Raw genomic sequence first — 15338 nt, forward strand, 5'->3', positions numbered from 1 at the left:
TGAGGAGATGTTGTGCACTGTGTGTTGCCACTCACTGCTGAGATGGTGCTCTGAGGTGGAACCCTAATCCCCCTCTATAATAGTTCATATATATATATATATATATATATATTATATAGACCATTTCCAGACGATTTCTGTTATATTTGTTCATCTGGGTGACACTTTTTGCCCCAAGTCACTTACTGTTAGGTTTGCACACTAAGCTGCTTAAAATTACTTTAAAAGTAGGGTTACTGGAGCACCTCAGGGGAGGTACAGTGGTCCAGGGTACTACAGCAGGTGGAGGGATTTGATCTTCCAATCGCAAGACGACGTCTCTAACCGTTACCCCATCTGCAGCCCCCATGACGAGCATGATGATGGGTGAAGCATAATGACATCCCGAAAGAGCCCAGATCAAACATTGTGCTAGAGGCAGGAAGGCACCTGGTGCGAGGATCCGCTCTTCCGATGTCTTTTGGTCCCGAAAACAAGATCATGTCAATGAACAGCCTCCCTCGGAGACAGGAGATGATCAGCTGGGGAGGTGCTGCAGAGTCGCTCAGCGAGACTGAGGGTGCAGAGAACCACAGCAGATTCAACAGAACTTGCCCTAAATACCACAATTTACACTGGTCTCTAGGGAAGACGATCCATTGGATTAGTGGACTGAGAACACAGCCCTGCAGCATCACCGTCCATCACTGGCACCTCATCTTCTCAACACAGCGGAGGTAATATTTCTCCACGAAACCTTTGCTCTCCTCTATCCAGTCATTAGCAACGTCCAAATAACCACGTACGCTCTGTTTATTCATTTCGCTGACACTTTTCTCCAGAATGACTTATACTCTTAATCTGTCTACAGCTCTTTACCGGGGTGGTTAAGTTTTACAAGTGTAGTTTTAGAATCAGTACATTGGAGCAGTAGGGGGATTTGAACCTGTGATTTTTGTTGACACAATATCATTGTTGAAGGAGGTGCATCATTAAGAACAAGCAGAATATATTAATTACATCGGCATTATGAGAGCTTACTCACAATAACACTGACATTTGGCCTATTTACTCCGACACTCCCGCAGAAGTGATGCAGGTCCTCTGTTTCTGGAAGCTCGGTGGTCCATAATAAAAAGTCTCTAAGTTCCAGAACGAGCTCCCACCGTCCCTCAGAGCTGCTGAATCCCTCACAGCTGCTGAATCCCTCACAGCATTCAAGGGTCTCGAAACATGTCTTTCTGATCTATTTTTCTCCTCCACTCCTCACTGCTCCATAAACTTGCATCACACCATCTTTCACAGTCATCTTCATCTTTCCTCCATGACTTGCGTGGTGTGTGTCTGCAAAATGGTGCCATCAGACAAACACACTATACTTTTCATCATATGTTTGTCTGCAAAGCTCTCTCTGCTGTTGGGTGCACTTTTGACATGCCTCAGATGTGCATCAGTTTAGAAAAGCATCTAAATGAATAAATATAAATTTAAGTTGCACCTCATTAAGGTCTCCAGTCATCACCAGTTCTCAATTTCTCAATGGAAACTGTCCCTTCAGAAATGAAGGAAAGCGGCACGTGTGTTAACTGTACACTTGAGCATCCCAAAGCTCACTCAACTGAGATGCTTTAACTGTTAAGGGTTATGAACGACTGTAAAAATTAATTACGTAACAGGAGGGCGATCAAACCATTCGGTGTCACCCTGGTGTTCGGCCTACATTTGCACTGTGGTGTCACGTAAGGTGTCACTCGATGTTCTTTCACAGTCAGCTGTTGTACGTGGGTGTCATCAGCTGGGTGCCATCAGTTAGGTGCCACCAACTGGGCGTCATTTCATATCTCACCGACAGGTGTCAGCATCACTCAGGCTTTGGAAACAGTTGCTCCTTTTCTGAAGCAATCAGCGCACTTGTCAGATTCCTCAAAGTTGTTTTCCCCACCTTCACCAGATACCAGTGCAAATATCCAGCGTGTAAAACGCAGATATATAAACGTTTAGAGAGTCCAGAAACGCACGCAAAGGGACAGGCGTTTCACCTCTTAGGAAGAACGCACACGTCCATCGCATTCATCCACCCAAGAGACGCGCACCATTTCACACACTTACACAGCAGGGTATTTTTACTGCAGCGGGTACTGCGATCAAGGGCAGTGCAGCAGCGGCAGGAAACGGAGTGCGAACCTGGACGTTCCGTGGTCCTAAACCGCTACACACCCTGAGAGGTCTTACTTTTAAACTTGTGTCCAGTGGCAGCAGCAGCCTGAGAAATAAACGGCGTTATAAATCCTCACTGCACTGACTGCTGTAATATGTAATAGTGCCGCTAATTCCAGGACCGCCGTTTGCTCTTCGTAACCACTGTCCGTTTTATATGCGCAGCAGGCCACGCACACGTCCGTGTTGAAAACGGAGCCTTGTTTCAGAGTGTGCGTCAGCACGGATGGATGAGACGGGACTCCGATTGTGTTAAGGAGCCGCGCGTGTTTATTTCTCACTCCCCGCCCATTAGCGGTGCATCCTGCCACGAGAAAGCTTGCCGTACAGAGCAAGGCTTGTAGGATCTACTGGGCGCAGAACCAGTCCATATGAAGTGCCGTCTCAAATTTCATAGGTCTTTGAAGATGCAACCTCATCTGAAACCGCAGCACCCCTTGTGTCCAGGGTTAGTCCGATAAAATCAAACCGGATCAAACTTTTTGCCTAAAAAACATCCCAAATAAATAAAGGGTCGACTGGCGCTTCCGACCCAACTCCTCACCGTATGAACGCCCCCATCGGGATACCGCGGGATTGGAACAACCGTGGTACATAACTGGATGTGCAAAAATACTATAGTGGTGTTGACACACACACATCTGGAACTGAACAAGATGCCCGAGTGCAAGAACAGCATCTTGGGAGCAGTCTTGTAAACACAGAGTTCAAGTCTCCTCCCGGCCGCAGTTCCGGACGTCCCTAGGCCACCCGGGCCAGAAATTCTGAGTATTCCTCGCGCTCAGGGCGCCTTCCGGCAGGCGAGCGCCGACCTCTCCGAACGCTCTTTGTTATGTACACACAGATGCCCCTTGTTTGGCTGCGGTGCACCGTCCCTCCGTCACTTTGCCTTCACGTTGTTGTTGGAATGGTGCTCCTGGCGCGGCCGAGGCTTCGCGCGTCCCACCGCCGCAGCTGTGATCACGATCGCGATGCTGATCACGTGGATGTGGAAATACATCGACCTGGAAGAAAGAGTAACGCCAGAACGGAGTCGTATAAAGTCGGGCTTCTCGATTTTATGCGAGACTGAAAACACAACCGTGAGAAAAGATAAAAGATCTGAAAGAAGATAAACACCACTGGTTCAGGGTAAACGTTGTAAGCCGGGTGTTAAACCTATTATCACCTGTAAAAGAAAGGGGGGGGAAAAAATGCTGCGTGCACTGCATGCTCCGCATGGATCCGCCGTCTGACCCCACCTGTAGAAGCGCACGGTGGGCTCCACTGCCAGCACCAGGAACGGCATCACGGTGTAGGTGATGGACAGCTGAGTGGCGGCCCAGGTCGTCACGTCGTAGCCAAACTTGAGCACGGGCGAGGACACGAAGTACGGCCGGAAGTTCCGCCGCACCTGGAGCGAACGGAGACGCGGAAACCGTGTGGGTGTTTGTGGGGTCACTGCACCATCGGCAGTTCCTGGATGCGACCAGATCAAGGACCAGGAGGATCGAAGAAACCGGAACCTTTAAAGCTTCCCCTGTTGGCAAGGTACGTCACCTCGACTGCTGCGGGACAAAATCTAGTTCTTTAGATCGCGATGGAAATTGGAAATTGTTCTAAATAAAAATGTTTACTAAATACACACACACACACACACACACACACACACACACACACACACACACACAGGGCAATATGGAGTCACAAGTTCATGTGAAACCTATGTCTTTGGACTGTAGGAGGAAACCAGAGCACCCGGAGGACACCCGCACGATCACTGGGCGAACATGCAAACTCCACACAAGAGCGATGTGGACTGGCACCTGGCTTGGACCCTACACGTGAGGAGTGGCGTGAGAAACGCTGCGGTGTGTAGCGAGTGTGTCCTGCACTCACAATGCGAGCCGCCATGGTGATGGGGATGCCGGTGATGAAGGTGAAGTAGTACCCAGGGTAGACGCCGTGCCACAGGGCGGACAGTATGAAGGTGAGGGCAGTGCGGTAGCAGGGTGCGCGGTCATAACACACACTGAGGACAGAGACAAGGTGGTTAGGTTCACAAGCGGGCGGGATGCCCACCACCACACACACGCTACGGGTGGGTTACCACACATTCTGCTGGTGTTTAACCACACACGCTACTGGTGTATTACCAAACGCTCCACCGCCTGAGCTGGTTTTGCACTTCATGCTTTAAACGGACTAACTTTGTAGAGTGTCTTCAGTTACGGCTTTTGATAAAATGACCACCGGTCGCAACCCGGTGACCCACTTCCATTCTGTTGTGTCCGTAAATAAGAAAAATGAATGCTGGTGCAAATGGTGAAGGAAACAAACTGACTCTACTTAAGTGTCACATCTGCAGCTTTGTCTTGTTCTCCTAATGTAATCAAATTGTATTTTCGCTGAGATGTACGTTGCTTTAGAGAAAAGCGTCTGCTAAATGAATAAATGTAAATGTAAAAATGAAATAAAAAAAATTACCGTGAAATGCAGTTAGATTAACATTTGAGCGCAGTCAGGCAGAATGGGAGAACAGGGATGGAAATATTTTGATTCTCTACATTTGTGACCCAAATGAGCATATTACGGCTCACGGCAACAGCGATCGGATCGGATCCCTTAAATACTGAGTATTTCTGAATGAAACGCAATCAGAACCTACCACTTCAGCCAAACGCCAGTCTGAATATTCCAGTTGTCGATGAACGTTTTGAAACTTGTCGCCGTCTGAATAAAAGGGAAACTGTTAGCGTATCCTCCGCTCCACAATTGTTATACTAAGTATTTTAAAATGTTTAAAGTACGCGTGTTTAAAGTCATCCAAGGAGCCCCGGAATCACCTCGATCCCCAAGATGTTTAGGTTGGAAATGAGGTCCCAAGAAGCCTTCCCGTTCTCATCGAAGCCACTGAAGCCATAACCTGCTGCGTTGTTGATGGCGTCAGCTTATGGGACAGAAAGGTTACACACCGCCTTAGTTATACACCGTATTACCTTTGTAAGTCACTTTGAGGAAAGGCGTCACCCAACTAAAGAATCGAGTCATTTATACATAATACAGATGGTCCCCAGCTTACGATGCGGTTACGTTCCGATAAACCCACCCGCAGTCGAAAATATCGTAAGTTGAAAATGCATTTAATACACCTAACCTACCGAACATTATAGCCGAGCACACATGCGATGGCCATTACGGGCTTGCTGCCTTCATGCTGGGCAGTTATCATCTTTCTCCTCAAGAGTAATTGCCTTCCACTTCTTCTTCCCACCAGTAGCAAGAGATACAGAAGGGCATTTCATAGAGATGATGGATGCACAAAACACAACATAGATACGGGGGGCTAGCCAAAAAGGTGCTGGCAACACAGAACGCTGCAGAGCATCGGTTATATACGCTAGTGACCGCGCGGCAGATTGGGAGATGCGGATCGCTGCCCACCTGCCCAGCATCACGAGAGAGTATCGTACCGCATATCTGTTGCCTGGGGAAAAAATCAAAAATCAAAATTCTAAGTAAGGTTTCTACTGAATGCGTATCACTATTGCACCGTTGTAAAGTCAAAAAATCGTAAGTCGGACCATCGTAACTCGGGGACCATCTGTTATCTATATACTACCCTTTCTATAAGTCCAAAAGAGTTTGTGGAATTGTCTGCGACAGACCGAATGCCATAATGTGGTGGACTATAACAGCCAGTTTTTAAGATTTCTAATAAATCTATAATAAATATAATATCATATAATATATTGAATTGTATAACGTGTAATGTAATGTAACAATTATCCCGATAGCTCACCGAATGTCCAGGCAAAGTAGAACTTGGGTCTCGCAGCTTGTACTGAAAAGAAGGCATATATGAGTCTGTAGAGGAAGGGAGCTTCGCTGACGAAGTGGACGTCCGTGTTGTATGCGATGGGGAAGGTTTTGGTGAGAGTCAGGAACAGGACTAAGCAGACGATGGAAACAAATAATTTATGAACGACAGCCCTCTGAAAAATGGACAAACAAACAAACAAAAAGAAAAGACGCATTGGGCGGCTGTTAGCAGCTCCATGTTGGCGACGGCAGACAATGCACCAGTTTTCCTTCACTGCTTATGTGGGGACGACATCCATTCCGAGCGCAAGCTGCACTGATGACATTCGGATGAAACTTCAAATTGTCCTACGCGTTTTTCTCGTCTCTGACATCTAAGTGTAAAGACAACATCCGCACGTTGCTTTCTCTCCACCGAGTGATTCCCGATGGCTTCTACGGGTGTCCCGGCGCGAGCCGTGTGTCCTCTACCTTAGGGGAAGGCTCCAGGCCGTTGTCCTCGACGCTCTTCTTGCAGTTTGCTTGTGCCAGTCTTCTGCGAACGTGGTGCCCCTCGATGAACTCCATGTAGTCCTTGTAGTTGCTGCAGGGTCCCACCAGGATGGTGAGGAAGCTCAGCTGGTAGCTGAGATACTCTATCAGGGATGGCTTTGAGCTGCAAAGGAGTTCGACACACGCGTTACTGACATCCAGCTGCCTCCCTGCTAGTTTCGTAAAAAGATGCAGCTGGCCTTCAGATGCACGTCTCCCTTTTCCCGAAAACTCCTGTCCGCTTTTAGATTACCCGAGAAATCTGTTCCATTACCTATCGCTTGTCCAGTGCGGGATCGCGGTGGTCCAGAGCCTATCTTGAAAGCACAGGGTGCGAGGCAACGCACGAGAGGTCACGGGGCAAACACCCACACAGAGACACACTCGGATACATACGCTAGGAGCAATTTAGAGTCGCCGGTTCTCCCGAAACGCATGTATTTGGATCAGCACACGGGGAGTACATACCAACAACAAGGACTAAGCGGGAGTCGAACCCACATCCAGTCGCGGTGTTCAGGCACTGAGAGGCAGCAGCGCTACCCGCCGCGCCTCTGTCCCATCGCTGTACAGGTGTGTCGATAGTATCTACAATGATGTTTATTCCCGCCTCCCCAAAGCCAAGGCTGGAAAACGACGAAGGATACGTACTGCACAGCAACTCGCCTCTGCTCTGCTGTGAGCTCCTCGGACTTGCGGTACATCCCTGGAAGAAAGGTGACACACCTCACTGCTTATAAATGCGGTCTAATGACAGGGAAATAATTAGAAATATCCATTCTGGAGTAGGAAGGACATTATCCATATGAGCCATATTCTTTACCGTCGTGCACCTGGAAGCCCAGTGTGGTGATCTTCTGCGTTATTATCATTAACGGCCTGGAGGAAGAAGAGTCAACTATAAGATCTGGGACCGCATGGACACTAAGACAGCCTTTTATCTGCGCAGCACTCGTATAACTCATGCGCTCTCTGTTGTTATCGTTCCAGAACAGTAGATATGCACCTTACTTCAGTATTACCCTGGCAGTAATTTTTATCTTGGGCACAATGATAAGCAAAGCATTAATTTCTGGCAACAGGAGCGTTATCTACCGAGCGGCAGCCCGAAAATGCTCGAACGCATCCTTGAAATGGGCAAAGGCAGATTAATTGCAGTGGTATGGTTATTTGCCCTATTTTTCAAAATGTTGCGGGATAATATCATGATATTACGCCATGCATCTAGGTCTGCTGATCGAAAAGAGCACAATTTACAGCATCTCAACACATTTATCTGATGCTTTTCTCCAAAGCAACTTACAAGTTATTTACCCATTTATACAATTGGGTAATTTTACTGGAGTATTTCGGGGTAAGTACCTTGCTCACACGTACTACAGGTGGAGGTGAGATTCAAACCTGCGAGTCCAAAGGCAGCAGCTCTAAGCACTATGCTACCAGCTGCCCCAGCAATACGCCGTGACAATGAAAAGAGGGCAGCTGGTAATAAAAACGGGACGTGATCCTCGTCAAAGTGCGGCGATGAACTTGTCGGTATGGCCGGTAATGTCATTGCACAGGTAGGCGCAGCTAAGGAAGCATTTTTTCGATGCAGAGCCATTCTCAGCGGCACCTGGGCATCCATCGGCCGAGAGTACGAGGAACGGTCATATTTAGCATTTCATTTTACCCACTGGTCCCACTTTGGTGCTCACCGAACTTCAGGATGATCTGAAGCAGACGCCACTTTAACCCAGCAACGCAGGGTATAGGGCTGGAGGGGGAGGGGACACACCCAGGATGGGATGCCAGTCCATCACGAGGCACCTCAGGTGGGACTCGAACCCCAGACCCGCCAGAGAGCAGGACCCGGCCGAACCCGCCGCACCACTGCGCCTTACATTTAAATTACGTTTATTCTTTTTCCGTTTTCTGCAAAGCGACTTACGGTGTTAGGTGTGCACGCCAAGCTGCCTGCAGTGATTTACTGTGTTTATACTGTATTAGTTCAGCGTAAGTACTTTGATCAAGGGTATACTGCAGTAGGAGAGGAGACTATTAACCGGAAGGTGACGGTTCTAACCGCTGCACCGCCAGCTGCCCTCGGGGGGGGGGTTGGCCCGCACAGGGACGACTGAAGAAGCTGATCCTTGGGTGAACGCGACACCAGCCCGCTCTCCGGCATAATATGATTCAGCTGACGCCCACCCCCACCCCCCCCCCGCCCAGATGTACACAGCCCGTCCAGTGTTTTTCTGTTGCCGTCCGGCCGAGAAAGGCGCCCTTGTTTAACGTGGTTAACAAAGCGGGCAAGCTAAGGCCGAGTCAACAGGCAGCGAGCGACACGGAGCCTCTTATCAGTCCTCTATTTATTTAAGGGAGTGTTCCTCCCCGAGCAAAAGAACGAACGAAAGAGCAGATAAGAAACAAAACCCCCCCCGGGAATAAAAAGGGCAGATGTGCGGAGAGCTCGTGTGACGGGACCAGCAAAGGCGTGCGTTATGATATCGCGCGGCACATCTTCTTTCAGGATAGAAAGATGGGTCAGATGTTTCAGAAAGTATAGAAAATGACTTGACATTATATTACTATAGTGCTATATGATAATCAGCAGCAGACCTGAGGAAGGCTTTTCATACCCAATACGCAAGCTGTGGTTCTATAACGTGAAAAGGAAAATATTGATATTCTCACAATGGATAGTGTCCTCCTCAACAAACGTCTTTACTAACCCCAAGGGTAATTAACCCTACCCCCCCCGCAGCTATATTAATAGCTACTTGTTGACATTCAGCGCCGTCATCCGCTGTGGAACTGACGATGACTGATAACTCACCCGGAGAAGTCTGTGGACAGAATTCCGTAGCTGAATATAATCGCTCGACTGGCCTGGCAAATGGTGAGGTAACCCATTGCCATGATCATAGAATACCTGAAAAAACAAAACAACGGTAAACAAGTCAGATTTCACAAATACGGTAATTGAGTATGGGATGGTGTACAAGGCACCACAGCGAGTAGTGCTGCTGTCTCAAAGCGCCTGGGCGGTGCGAGAGGACGTGGGTTCAATCCCTGCTCAGTCTGTGTGGACTTTCCATGTTGCATGGATTGCATCTGGGCGCTCTGGTTTCCTCCCACACTCCAAAGACACACTGTTCGGCTTCCCCCATAGACAGAGAGCGTGTGTTCCACTGATGTGTGGATCAGAGACCCATTGTAAGTAGTGTATCTAACACTAAGTCACCGTGGTGAATAAGGTGTGTGGGCTCATAACACTAGATAGAGTTCATCGGAAGTCGCTTCGGAGAAAAGTTTCTGCTAAATAAATGTAAACGTGCTCGCTGTACGTGATCTCATTGTAACTTTCAATCCACCATTACAAACATGGATGGATCTTTAACCAGGGTTTATGTTCAGGGTTAGTCATACCATGTTGGTACTAAAAGAAAAGGGCGTGGATCTGATGTTCACGTTCGCCCAAGTCGTGAGGCGACAATGCACGCCGACCGGTGTCCCCCGGGTCACGCCGCCCCGCAGGTTGTGCGGAAGGTGAACGTCAGCGTGTGAATGCAATGCCGAAATTCCTGAAAGCCATGTCGAGCAACACGCTTTTCCTGTTCGCTTCCTTGAAATGCTCAAAATTGGAGTTTTTCGATCAGGGTTACGAACGAAAGCGTAAAAGTCATCTTCCGGTTACATGGGTAGCGTACGGTACGCAAGGTACTGCGCACACCTCTGGTTTATCACTCCTCGTATTCTGTAGTTTAATTTTCAATTTTCAGAACCTATTTTAATCTTCCGTTGACTTGTTTTAGAGGTCAGAATAAAATAACCTCCTGAGACCAGAATGATTTTTTTTTAAATGCATTTCTAGAATTTCTAGGAAGTTGTCCAAACCCTGTCCCCCTCACACATGCAGTATGTTTAAAAACACACAATGTCCTCTGTAAAGTGCTTTAGGACTCCGCACTGTAATATGTACACTTTTGGAAACAAACTTAGAAACAGATGTCCTCTAGAGTGGACAAAAATGAATAGCTGGGCCTCAGGGAGATACTAACACTCAAATGTTTCCTCTAGGTGCTCTGGTTTCCTCCCACACTCCAAAGACATGCTGTGTCTATGGTGTGTGAGTGACAGAGAGAGTGTGTTCCACTGATGTATGGATGAGTGGCCCATTGTAAGTAGTGTATCTAGCAGTGTATGTCTTTGGGTGCTCTGGTTTCCTCCCACACTCCAAAGACATTCTGTTCAGCTTCACCCATAGTGTGTGACTGACACAGAGAGAGTGTGTGTGTTCCACTGATGTATGGATGAGTGACCCAGTGTAAGTAGTGTCTCTAGCAGTGTAAGTCACCGCGGTGAATAAGATGTGTGGGCTGATAATGCTACATTGTATCCATTGGAAGTTGCTTTGGAGAAAAGCATTTGCTAAATAAATAAATGTAAATTAATAAATGTAAATGTGCAGGAAATGGCTCGGTGAGGAATTGAATGGAACGAACACGTGCGACTTGCGTGCTGTATGTCGTACACTGCTATCATGAAGTGTACCGTGGTATTATACTAGGTGAGGGAGCGTGCATCAGTTGATGTGCTAACATTGTTAACTTTGAGAGCCACGTTTGCTCGGATGCCGAGCGTTTTTGCTCGTGTGACTTTCCGGTTGAGCGCCGGATTTTATTTTTAGTTTTGCTCAAATAGGTTTGCTTGAATAGTGAAGCTGCAAGGCCGGTATGGTGTCTCTCTTGTCACTCACACACTCTGCACAACCAAAATATATTTCACTGTAAACACTTTGGACTGAGGATTTTGTGAAATGTGGAAAAACTTGACTCTCTAAAGCCATGTTAGATGTTGCTCCAGGCTCTCCTGTAGGTATATGCAGACAATGTGGAATTTATTCTTGAAGAAAAAGGATTTTTAACTGGGAAATCCGGTGCAATGAGCGCACAAAGACGGTCTGAAACAGTAACTGACCGCTGCGAGAAGTGAGCCAACAGTTACCTGTGCAAGTTAGTGGTGGCTTGGATCATGATCAAGTAGGAAGAAAAAACCAGGATGAAAATGTGTACTGAATACCTGTGGTAAGAGATGAGGGAAAAGGGGAAAACAAACATCAGCGAGTTAATACAGCGCAGAACTTTGGCCTCCTCCGGATACATTAATATCAATAATGTCTTTTATGTACAAAAATGTGTAGTTCCACAGCGATTTACTTATTGGACACATTCATGCAACGAATACAGGACTGAGCTGGTAGTGTAGTGCTTAGCGCTGTTGCCTTTGGACCTGAAGGTTGTAGGTTTGAATCCCACCTCCAGCTGTCGTACATTGAGCAATGTATTTACCCTAAAGTTGATCCAGTAAAATTACCCAGCTGTATAATTGTAAAGTAGTTTAAAATCATAAGTCTTCTTGGAAAAAAGTGTCAGATAAATGTAACAATTACTGTCAAAATGAAGCTGAAATTTTTCACCCATCTGTCAAATTTTCTTCCAGTACCCCACCTGCTTCGTATGTCTTCAAGGTAAAAATAAATGTAAATTTATGGATCTTCAAACCCCTCAGTCAACACTGCAGGCTTGGTGAGAAAAATGCCTTTACAAGTTGTAACGCGATCAAACCGAAAACCATAATATTTAAATGAGAACCTGGGAGAAACTGATTTCTTTTCATTGGCGCCAACTGTGGAAACCGACTTCGTACATCGTTTGCATTTTCTGTACGCATCATACGCCTATTGAAAATACTTAAAACAAGGTAAAATGCCAACGGGCAATGTACAAATAGCGTTACAGCAGATGTAGCCATTTCAGCTTGTGCGTCTCCCATTAGAACATGCTATCGATTATATATTTGCACGGTGTGACACACAGCCAAGGTATAAAACAAGTTTTTTTTTTATTATTATTAAATCTGGGCCATTACATTGACCATTATAAGCCAGATCAGGATTTGGAGAGGATTCACCCTTGTCGTCCTGCATCAATAACCAACAACCCTTCCGCTCCAGGTTCAGAAAAGGACCTTTGACTGGTTCACCGCACCATCACCGTGGTTAAAATTCCCCTCGCATTCCCTCTGCCTCTTCCACAGTGACAAAACTGTGATTTTTGCCAGTATGTTGAAGGCGCCGTTTGCCAAGAAGGAAGGGTGACGGCGTGAGCCTTACCAGCCAAAGCAGAACACAACAAACGCGACACCCAGGAGGGTGGCGACGGCATGTCGGATCGCGGGGTTCGTGCGCCGGGGGCTCAGGTACAGACGGAACCAGAAGGCCGCCGCGAGGGCAAAGAGCTGACAGGCCAGGAAGTTCACCTGCAGAGGGGAGGAAGAGCTCTCCAGTGCACGGACTGAGAACGGGGAAAGAACATTCAAACTGGACTTGGCGGAATAAACCCAGCTGTGCCAGATGTGGGGGCTTTGAGAAGCACAGCCAACAGCAGACAAAGGGCAGCGATGGACAGCGGGACAAGATCCCATTGTTCTCATGTCGGGGCAACTGCATGCCATACGTGGCGAGAGCTTCGCTGAGACAAAGGGAATAAGATATTGCTGCTTCCGAATGAAATGCTTTAAGATTAAAAGGAGTCGGCGGGAGAGCAGGTTCACGAAGCGGCGTAACCCGAGTCACGCCGGCCCCCTCACGGAGCCTTATTGCGTGAAGGCTGCGCGGATCTCCTCGCCCTTATCTCAACCTGCCCTGAAAACAAACACCGCCCTGATTTACAATGACAGCGCTTTCATTTATGAATAAGGCGGTAATTGCAAACCGGGGTAAAGCTCGTACAAGTCTGAAGCTCTGCAGATGCTCACATGATGGTATCTCCCAGAAATGAACCCTCTGACGTAGAGTTCTTTATAACCGCTCCCTTCAGTTACAGTGATTTTTAAAGTAGCGCACAGCTGGTAGCGTAGTGGTTAGAGCTACTGCTGCTAGACCCAAAGGTCACAGGTTCAGATCTCGCCTCTGGCTGTAGTACCATTGAGCAAGGTACTTACCCAACTTTACAAATGGGTAAGTAATTATAGGTAGACTAACATTATAAGTTGCTTTGAAGAAAAGTTTCAGATAAGGGTAAGATAACAAAGTATACTTATGAATATGTTTTTGTGGATAGGTGGTATTAATAGTGGGGGGCGTGGTGGCGCAGTGGGTTGGACCGGGTCCTGCTCTCCAGTGGGTCTGGGGTTCGACAAGCGGTTCAGAAAGTGTGTGTGTGTGTGTGTGTGTGTGTGTGTGTGTGTGTGTGTGTGTGTGTGTGTGTGTGGTGGTGGTATTAACAACTGGAAGAACTTGATTTGCTAGAAAAAAAAAAAAAACTAGACATAAAAGACAGTGGGAATTGAGAGCCCTTCACCTCCATTAATTTCTTGATAACACTTACATGGGAAACTATGTGTAACAGCAATAACACAGCAATACAGCATTTCATTATTACGGTAATATGTTTTATTTACTGTGGCTGTTTTCTACAGCAGCTAACGACTGACATTTATCACGCGTGTGGAAAATGTTATGAATGAACGGCGGCCACAAGGAGACATTTTTTCCTTCCTCTTTGGGTGATCCTATCCAGAATGGCATTCAAATAGGCGGCTAAGGGAAATCAGTGCTCCTCATCGTCTCAAGCGCTGCATTGTACTGTCATACAACCCATTTTGAACAAGAAACCAAAACAACTGGCAGTGATTGTTTTGGATTAATCAGCAGGGCAGTGCTCTCCCTCCAGGTGACGCTCACAACTGACATTATGCAATGATGTTGCACAGCAGAGCAGCAATAATAACAATCATAATAATAATTTCATCATGTATTATATATTAGAACGTTATATTTTATTTGATTATTGTATAACTATAAAATAACAATTTTGCTTAAAACAGCAGCAATAATAATAATGAAACAATATGGTAACTTGGTGACATGAAAGCTGAGATGAAACAGGTGTCACTGTCACTGGTGCCAGCAGGTGGTCGCTATGCTGACCTTTCCAAGTGGCCCCTGTAGGTGAGACTCGCGCGCAGACTGACTGAGATTGGTGACAGTGTCACGGCCCCGCTCCGTCACTCCCTCCCACGTGAAATTATAGGGCATCCTGAAGAGCAAACTTTCACTCGCGCCCCCATCCTGCCGCACACCGAAAGCGGGGCCACGCGGTCCTGTTTACAATGTCAGTGTCACGTTGTGCGCGGGCGGGCACCCGTGCTGCACCTGTGCCGCCGGGGCTCGCGACGCCGCCGCGTCCCTACCTGGTCCAGCGGGATTCCCAGCAGCGCGCTCACGGGGTGCAGGCACGCGCACCCGGTCGTCTGGTACTCCATAGCGCCTCGAAGCGCTCGCGCATGGGTGTGGAAACGGAAAGAACCGCGACTAAGTAAGTAACCAAGTGACTAAAGTCGTCGAAACTGTCGGGTCCGGCCGCCAGTCTTTCATCCGCAGGGGACCGGGAGGGGAGGGAGAGGGAGGGGGGGAAGGAAAAAAAAAAAAAAAAAAAAACGAAATAACTTATTTCTCCTTCCAGACGGTTGCGGACGGTCACCTGCCCGGACCGCGGCGGTCGGAGCCTGAGACGAAGGCTGACGAGGCGCGCGGAGCGCCGCTGCCTTCCTTATAGCCTCGAGAGGGAGGCTCGCGCAGCGGGGCGGGGCGTCGCAGGACAGGGGCGGGGCTCGAAGCTGTCAGTGCGGAGCGCGTGCGGGACTCTCGGACCGTAATCACGGCCACCGAGTGTCCCTGCGCGAGGCTGGCAGCACCCCCACCCCCACAGCCCCGCCCCCACCCCCCCACCGCTCCCTATGAATGCCCTCGTGGGAGGTTCCTG

At 47.9% G+C, this 15338-nt stretch overlaps 1 protein-coding gene across 3 annotated transcripts; it reads right to left on the reverse strand.

The window, feature by feature from the left end:
- Nucleotides 1-2219: 2219 nt before the first annotated feature.
- mboat1 (membrane bound O-acyltransferase domain containing 1) lies at nt 2220-15109 on the reverse strand. Of its 3 annotated transcripts, XM_029259896.1 has the most exons (13): nt 14767-15109; nt 12686-12831; nt 11518-11592; nt 9347-9442; nt 7352-7407; nt 7180-7234; nt 6469-6652; nt 5978-6170; nt 5022-5125; nt 4844-4908; nt 4075-4207; nt 3438-3589; nt 2220-3200 (listed from the first exon to the last, which is right to left on the reverse strand). In XM_029259896.1, exons 1-13 carry the CDS (start codon nt 14836-14838, stop codon nt 3077-3079), a joined length of 1455 nt encoding a protein of 484 aa, XP_029115729.1. In that variant the 5' UTR covers nt 14839-15109; the 3' UTR covers nt 2220-3076. The 3 variants fall into 3 exon arrangements, with proteins under 3 accessions (XP_029115729.1, XP_029115730.1, XP_018618579.2); XM_029259897.1 differs by lacking the exon at nt 12686-12831 and having other exon boundaries at nt 14767-14840; XM_018763063.2 differs by lacking the exon at nt 14767-15109 and having other exon boundaries at nt 12686-13427.
- Nucleotides 15110-15338: the final 229 nt, after the last annotated feature.

This window comes from Scleropages formosus, chromosome 18 (assembly GCF_900964775.1).
Source record: "Scleropages formosus chromosome 18, fSclFor1.1, whole genome shotgun sequence".
NCBI classification, from domain to species: Eukaryota; Metazoa; Chordata; class Actinopteri; order Osteoglossiformes; family Osteoglossidae; genus Scleropages; species Scleropages formosus.

Excerpts from the sequence above, each read along its gene's own strand:
- mboat1 (XM_018763063.2), bottom strand. The coding sequence starts at position 13,026 with ATGGCATGCAGTTGCCCCGACATGAGAACAATGGGATCTTGTCCCGCT. Across the intron at positions 7,408-9,346 it reads CTGTCCACAGACTTCTCCGG|GCCGTTAATGATAATAACGC; the intron begins GTGAGTTATCAG and ends TTCTTCCTCCAG. Across the intron at positions 4,909-5,021 it reads TAAACATCTTGGGGATCGAG|ACGGCGACAAGTTTCAAAAC; the intron begins GTGATTCCGGGG and ends CCTTTTATTCAG.